Genomic DNA, 7,985 nt, shown 5'->3' on the forward strand with positions numbered 1-7,985 from the left:
CAGGCAGCATCTCTGGAGAGAAGGAATGGGTGACGTTTCGGGTCGAGACCCTTCTTCAGAAGGGTCTGAAGAAGGGTCTCGACCCGAAACGTCACCCATTACTTCTCTCCAGAGATGCTGCCTGTCCCGCTGAGTTACTCCGGCATTTTGTGCCTACCTGAAACTAAACTTCAGACTGATTATGGTGGGTGGGGAGGGGAGAAATCTGGAAGACAAGTGGACATCAGTCTGAAGAAGGATCTCGACCCGAAACGTCACCCATTCCTTCTCTCCTGAGATGCTGCCTGCCCTGCTGAGTTACTCCAGCATTTTTGTGAATAAGATGCTACAGGAAGGTTATCAACTCGGTGAAAGACTCTCTTTGGTCTGCCCGAACCTTGTTGGTCTCCCAGTGGAGTGAGCTGTCCGTGGGGGAATGTTGCCGACTGACCCGCTCCAGACTGCAGGAGTACGTGCTGCGGGACGCACTGAAGCTCGGTGCAGCCAACGCCAAGGCCCTGTGGGAGAGGTCCACAGTCTAGGGTCCTTCCGCTGCTGGACATGGGGAGACAAACCTCAAACAAGGGAAGGGATATCATCCCAGGGAGTAAAATGAGTGGCAAGGGTGTATTACTGTGGATAGGTATGACATCAATTATTGTATAGACACTAAGAATGCCAGAGGAGTTTTCTGGATCAACTCTACCACCACTCTGCCAGCCTTCTTTGCACTGTTGTCCTTGTCTCCCTTTGACACAGCAAGGAAGGCAGTAGTCATAGAGGGAAATTGTGGAGTTTATGCTTTTAATCAGCTCTTAAATCCCCTTGAAACTTTCCCACCAGTGGGCAATAAATAGGTTTGTGATGGGAATAATTCTCCAGTGGGTGTGTGTGGGGAGAGGTGAGTTGGCACAATTGTCTGCATTACCCTTCAAGGGTTTACTTGACATAGAACATTACAGCACAGGAACAGACCCTTCTGCCCACAATGTCTGTGTGAACATGATGCCAAGACCAACTCTTATCTGCCTGCACACGATCCATATCCCCCCCCAATTCCCTCCATATCCATGTGCCTGTTTAAAAATCTCTTAAACACCACTATTGTGTCCGCCCCCCCCACCCCCCCCCCCCCCCACCACCCCCCCCCCCCCACCACCCCCCCCACCCCCCACCACCCCCACCCCCCACCACCCCCGGCGACGCGTCCCAAGCATCCACTGTGTAATAAAAAACTTACCCCACACATCTCCTTTAAAAATCCCCCCTCTCCCCTTAAAACTATGCCCTCTGGTATTTGATTGTTTCCATCCTGGGGGGAAATGTTCTCACTGTCTGCCCCTAATACTGTTCTTCCCTCAGGCTCCAGCATTGCAAAGAAAACAGTCCAAGTCTGTATCTGTTGACGTTGGAGCTGTGCCCTTGAGTGCAGTTGCAAACTCTATAAAGTGGGTGTAGGCAGGGTGATTCAGGTACCCTCGACTGTCTCCCCGTGAGTTGGGCTGACGTACAACAGCACTGTGCCTGCCACTGTTGACGAGCTGACGCCCAGGCTTTAACCGGGGCATTGACCCAATCTACAGAGGATTTATCGAGTGCATTTCCCCTCGCTGGATATCTCTTCAGCGGGCTGACGTCAAAATAACGCCGAGGGGGTGCAGGGCTTTAAAAGACCAGTTGCTCTCGCCGGCAATGAAGGAGCAGAGACCTTGCGAGCTGCAGACACAGGGATATCCTATGCGTGGTTGAATCCCACCTGAGATCCTGCCTCAACTCCCAGTAAGTAGAGACCCGAGGCGCTAACACCTCGCGTTGCAAACTCCCTCCCAACTTTGCCCCCTCGTCCAAATCCCATCTCCTCTCTCCTAACCCCTCGACCCGCGGATCACAGCTTGCATGCAAGCATCCCCGTATTTGGAAAGAAAAGCTATTTCATTTCTCTTTGCGGGTAAAATGTTTCAATGCATGAAACTAATGATTGAAGTTAATGTCCAATCTGATTTTGCAGATGGGAAGTAACGCTAACTCTGCTGTAACTCTTAACATTTCAAATCCGTGCGCGCAGTTCTAACCAATTCGCTTCTTCGCCTTTAACAGTTACCTGGTGCGGTTGGTTTCAGCGCAAGTTCAGGAGACTCGCTGTGTGTGTGTGTGTCGCTGAAAAAGTTTTCCCCCAGTATCTTACCTGCTGAATTGGCGTCTCCGCGTTTAAAGCCATGCACTGTCTGAAATTATCCACCCTTCTCCTCTTCGTCTCAGTATCCCTCAGCTCGTTGGACCGATTACAGGCTGGCGCGATCAGGTCTGTGTGCATTGTTACGAGTTTTATGCTTTGGCTAAGGATAGTTGATTTTAATATTGTACGTGTAGAATGGAACTGCAGATGCTGGTTTAAACCGAAGGTAGACACAAAAAAAGCTGGAGTAACTCAGCGGGTCAGGCAGCATCTGTGGAGGGTGAATTGGAAAAATTCTTGGCTTTTGCCAACGGAAACCAAAGATAACTAAGGGTATCGTCTCGACCCGAAACGTCACCCATTCCTTCTCTCCCGAGATGCTGCCTGACCTGCTGAGTTACTTTAGCACTTTGTAAATACCTTCGTTTTGTACCAGCATCTGCTGTTATTTTCTTATATAACTAAGGGTAGTTTAGGTTCACTTTGGAAACGGGTCAATCGGCCCACTGAGTCCACGTCGACACCATAGTTCTGTGTTATTCCCAATTTCTCATCCACTCCCTACACACCCTTGGTCCTACTCACTAGGGGCGATTTACAGAGGCCTACCAGCATCTGCAGTTATTTTCTTATAACCTGCAAACCCACACGGTCATAGAGAGAAGGTGCAAACTCCACACGCTGACAGCACCCGAGGTCAGGATCGAACCCGGGCCCCTGGCGCTGCGAGGCAGCAACTCCACCCGCCGCGCCATTGGGTAGGTCGGTCCGAAGGGTCTGTTTCCCTACTGCAGGACCCGATTTCAACAACGAGGGCTTTTACAGCGTCAATTAACCCAGCACAGGTATTTGAGGAGATTTTGCCATAATCTTTCTCACAGTCTCCGTGTTCGAGGCATTAACTGTCTGAAACTCTCCAACTTTCTTGGAGAAACAAGGAAATGGAGATGTCGGTTTACAAATACAAAGATACAAAGTGCTGGAGTAACTCAGCTGGTCGGGCAGCATCTCTGAAGAACATGGACAGGTGACGTTTCAGGTTGGGACCCTTCATTTTTGGGGGACTGGATTGCTGCTGCATTTAAAATCTCATCAACATTACACCAGCAATAATAAACCATTAATACACAAGTAGGTTTACTTTGCGGCTTTAAAAATAAGACAATTGGTGGAATGCAAACACTGCAAAGATCCAGGTTCGGTTGAGTTGGGGACCTACATAGTGTTTAAATCAAAAATGTGCTTTCCATTTATAATGCTATGGTATTCAATTTGCTGCTTGCCACATCTATGCCAGCTTTAGGTTTAGGTTTATTATTGTCAGTATACCCAGCTAAAGTGGAATGCTTTGTTTTGCAAGCTATCCAATTAGACAATAGACAATAGGTGCAGGAGTAGGCCATTTGGCCCTTCAAGCCAGCACCGCCATTCAATGTGATCATGGCTGATCATTCACAATCAGTACCCCGTTCCTGCCCTCTCCCCATACCCCCTGACTCCACTATCATTAAAAGCTCTATCTAACTCTCTCTTGAAAGCATCCAGAGAATTGGCCTCCACTGCCTTCTGAGTTAATTAAATCGGATAATACTGTACATGAATATAATCAAGCCTAACTCAGGTATAATAGGCATGGCAAAGGGGAAGATACAGAGTGCAGAATATAGTTCTCAGCATTGTTGTGCACCAGTGCCATGGACAAAGTCCAATGTCCGCAATAGGTGCAACTTCACCTATCCATGTTCTCCAGGGATGTTGCTTGACCTGCTGAGCTACTCCAGCACTTTGTGTCTTTTCCGTTTGTAATCCATCATCTAAAGTTCCTTGTTTCTCCAAGAACGTTGGAGGCTTACAGATATTTAATGCATTGTACATGGAGACTGTGAGAAGGACAAACTAACCTCCTCCACCTGCACAAGATCCACATCCCTCCATCTCCTGCATATCCATTTGTGCCCTTTTGTATCATGGCATCATGTCCGGCACAGACTTTGTGGGCCGAAGGGCCTGTTCCCGTGCTGTAATTGTTCTATGTTCGATGTTTTATTTTGTTTGTTGCTTCCCATTGAATCAGGGATGCTGTCGTTTCCAGTGACCCTGATGCTGTGCTTCCGGGGTGGAACTCCTGGGAGGTCCCTGTGCTGAGGAAGAGGTCTCCCTTTGGCTGGCCAGCTGCTTTACCTGCACAACAGCTTCTGATGGCAAAGAGGTACCATCAACGCATTCTGCACGATCCTACACACCAGGCTAACGGAGGCACACTGGTGCAGTTTACTTTAGTTTAGTTTTATAGTCGCATGTACCGAGGTACAGTGAAAACATTTTGTTGCGTGTTATCCGGTCAGCAGAAAGACAACACATGATTACAATCGAGCCATTTACAGTGTATAGATCCATGATAAGGGAAGAATGTTTAGTGCAAGGTAAAGTCAACAAAGTCCGATTAAGGATAGTCCAAGGGTCACCAAAGAGGTAGAATGTGGTTCTGCACTGCTCTCTGGTTGTGGTAGGATGATTCCGTTTCCTGATGACAGCTGGGAAGAAACTGTCCCTGAATCTGGAGGTGTGCGTTTTCACATTTCTATGCCTTTTGCCTGATGGGAGAGGGGAGGAGCTAGAACTGCAGCAAGTAGAATCGCTGTCTTGCAGCGCCGGAGACCCGGGTTCGATCCCGACCTGTCACATATAGACCCGTACCGTGCGGAGTTCTGATCTCTAAAATTAAGAAAGGACTCTGAAGAAAATGCAGAACTAAAACAATGTGTTTATTACTGTGCAGAAGGGGACAATGGATGCCATTGAGTCAATGGCAATTCCCAATGGAGAAATCAGCTGAGTGCTGTCTGTGTGTGGAGTTTGCACGGTCTCTCTGTGACTATGCAGTTGCCCAGGTTTTCCTCCCACATCCCTGAAAACATGCGGGTTTGTAGATTAATTGGCCTCTGTACATTGCCCCTGGTGTGTAGTGGAATGGATGAGAAAGTGGAATACCATAGTGCAACGAGTGTGAACGGGTGGTCGGGGTGGACTCGGTGGAACGAAGGGCCTATCTCCATGCTGTATCTCTAAACTAAACTAAGACAAATGTCAGAGATGAGAAGAAGCCAAAAGGATGTGAGATAAAGAGGGAAGAGGTGTGAAATGTAAAGCCAGAGGAATGGATCTCAGTGAAAGGGGGTAAGGGGGAATAGGAAAGGTGGCAATGGAGGAGGCCCAGGACAGAAAGGTCATTGTGGGAATGGGAAGGGGAGTTAAAATGGTTAGCAACCAGGAAATCTAGTAGGCCTTGGCGGACCGAATGCATGTGTTGAACGAAACGGTCACCGAGTATACGTTTGGTCTGGCCATTGTAAAGGAGGCCACCTCGGGAGCACCAAATGCAGCAGATGAGGTACATCCTCCCCCCCCCCCCCCCATTCACTACTACAATCAGTCTGAAGAAGGGTCCCGACCCGAAATGTCACCTATCCATGTCCTCCGTAGCAGCTGCCTGACCAGCTGAGTTACCCCAGCACTTTGTGTGTTTTTTTCAAACCAGCATCTGCAGTTCCTAAATGTCCTCTTGTGGAGCAGACAATCATAATCCTCTCGTCATTTCCTGAAAACCCTAACTAATGAAACAGAATATTAATACAGGTACACCACCGATTTTCCAGCACCCTTGGTTCCAGAGCCTGGCTGGATAAGGTTTTGCTGGATCAGCAGAGGTCACATAATAATGATACAATACTCCTCTGACCCACTAATTATACCCCTCCCATATCTCTAAAGCATCAGCAACTGCTAGAAACTTAAATAACACAAATATTAATTGTAAATTACCTGTGAAGTAAATGATTGATGTAATACATTAGTACAAGTATAATTGATACCAGTTCATTAGTACGGTATAAATGAAAAATATTTAGTAATTACTGTACGTACAAAGTATATCGCAGTAATACCACTTCCAAAGTGGCAAATTTTAGAATGTTGCCAGAATTGTAGAGCTAATTACAAATCTGTCGCCGGCCAGTGAACTAATCTGGCTCTCGTAATTTTGTCCGGATTAAAGGAGGTTGCCAGAAAATCGAAGGTGGACCTGAACTATAATTGTCCTCCACCCTAGTTGCCCTATTACTTCCACCGTATGCATCCTTCCCCAGCCAACAATCGGCCATTGCTGACCCCACCCTTTCTGAGGTCATCTGTTGCCGGCCCTGTTTTGTTCTCGCCTTCTCAATCTCCCGACCAGAAACGCCACCTATTCCTTTTCTCCAGAGGTGCAGCCTGACCTGCTGAGTTACTCCAGTATTTTGTATAAACCAGCATTTGCAGTTCCTTCCTACACACTGTAATGGTGCGGAGCGGTGGCTGAGGGCTAGAGTTGCTGCCTTACAGCGCCAGAGACCCCGGTTCAATCCTGACTACGGGTGCTGTCTGCTCGGAGTTTGTACGTTCTCCCCGTGACCTGCGTGGGTTTTCTCCTGGTGTCCCGGTTTCGTCCCACACTCCAAAGACGTGCAGGTTTGTAGGTTAATTGGCTTTGGTAAACAATTGTTCAGTGTGTGTAGGATAGCGTTAGTGTATGGGGATCATTGGTCTGTGCGTACTTGATGGGCCGAAGGGCCTGTTTGCGCACTGTGTCTCTAAACTAAATTAAACTAAACTAATTGAGCCTGATGAAGGGTCTCGACCCAAAATATCACCCATTAATCTTCTCCAGAAATCCTGCCTGACCCACTGAGTTACTCCAGCATTTGTTTCTATCTTTGGTGCAAAGCAGCATCTGTAGTTCCTTCCTACACTAATTGAGTCTATTTGGTTTAATTTACTCTTGCAGTGTCCGTGTGAAAAAGAGGAAGTGCAACACTGCCACCTGCGTGACACAGCGTCTGGCGGACTTTTTAAGCCGTTCCAACATGTATTTGGGTGCCGTTTACACACCGACAAATGTAGGCTCGAACACTTACGGCAAGAGAGACAGCGTGGGACTATACAACAGAGAACTCCAGAGTTATCTCCAACGCTAGAACTCAGAGCAATCCTGGTTCATTCTTCTTCAAGTTTTGTAGGTTCTTGTGATAGCTCCAGACTCAGTAGAGGACGAAAGCGCTCACCTATCATAGAAGTTCAAGCAGTTCTGCTCTCCTTTCACTGTTCCTGCCGATGGTTTTGCTTTGGAACAATTGTATGGATATGACCAGGTTTATTGCTTTATGTAAGAGATCCCTGCATGTTTTTAATTTAAAGAAACCTGCTGGTATTACGTGAATTAACTGTAATAACTAAGTTATTTGGATTCTATTAAAGGCTATTATCGAGATTTTTTTTTTAAAAAGCTGGAGCATTTGTCTTTCTGTGCAGTTAACATTGTTGGCCAAGTGTGAAATATGCATTCATGGCCCAATAAAATGAAAAAGGGAGTAATAAGGAGACCATTGTTAAACATCAATTACTTTCCTTGGGAGCACATAGAGGCAAGGCATGAAAAGCAAAAGGAGCAGACCTTTGCTAAAACTGCCCACCCACCCTGTCCTGTCAAGTATTTCTTGCCCCATCATTTTTCACTTGGGCAGCTTACAACTGAGTGGGATAAACATTGATTTTTCTCATTTCACATAACTCCCCCATTCTTCCCCCCCCACCACCTCCCACTCCCACCCCCACCCTGGTTGTCCTACTAGTTCCACTGTTGCCATTCTTGTATCCCTGTCGTTAGCACGTCTTCCCCAGCCAACAATGGGCCATTATGGACTCCACCCTTCCTGAAGTCGTGTGTTGCCAGCCCTATTTTGTTCCGGCCTTTATCTTTCAGTCTGAAGGAAGGTTCCAACCCAAAACATCACCT

General features: G+C 47.3%; 1 protein-coding gene across 2 annotated transcripts; it reads left to right on the top strand.

Annotated features, from left to right (window-relative positions):
* Window positions 1-1,456: 1,456 nt before the first annotated feature.
* On the top strand, window positions 1,457-7,454 carry LOC144605121 (calcitonin gene-related peptide 1-like). 2 transcript variants are annotated; one of them, XM_078420187.1, is made up of 4 exons: window positions 1,457-1,758; window positions 2,077-2,281; window positions 4,230-4,364; window positions 6,978-7,454. In XM_078420187.1, the coding sequence occupies exons 2-4, from the start codon at window positions 2,196-2,198 to the stop codon at window positions 7,165-7,167; spliced, it is 411 nt and encodes a 136-aa protein (XP_078276313.1). In that variant the 5' UTR covers window positions 1,457-1,758; window positions 2,077-2,195; the 3' UTR covers window positions 7,168-7,454. The 2 variants fall into 2 exon arrangements, with proteins under 2 accessions (XP_078276313.1, XP_078276314.1); XM_078420188.1 differs by having other exon boundaries at window positions 4,248-4,364.
* Window positions 7,455-7,985: the final 531 nt, after the last annotated feature.

This window comes from Rhinoraja longicauda, chromosome 23 (genome assembly GCF_053455715.1).
Source record: "Rhinoraja longicauda isolate Sanriku21f chromosome 23, sRhiLon1.1, whole genome shotgun sequence".
Classification (NCBI taxonomy): Eukaryota; Metazoa; Chordata; class Chondrichthyes; order Rajiformes; family Arhynchobatidae; genus Rhinoraja; species Rhinoraja longicauda.

Bases quoted from the DNA above. Each gene is read 5' to 3' on its own strand.
- LOC144605121 (XM_078420187.1), top strand. From the start codon at position 2,196: ATGCACTGTCTGAAATTATCCACCCTTCTCCTCTTCGTCTCAGTATCC. The intron at 2,282-4,229 runs GTCTGTGTGCAT...CCATTGAATCAG, and splicing joins TTACAGGCTGGCGCGATCAG to GGATGCTGTCGTTTCCAGTG. The intron at 4,365-6,977 runs GTACCATCAACG...TTACTCTTGCAG, and splicing joins CAGCTTCTGATGGCAAAGAG to TGTCCGTGTGAAAAAGAGGA.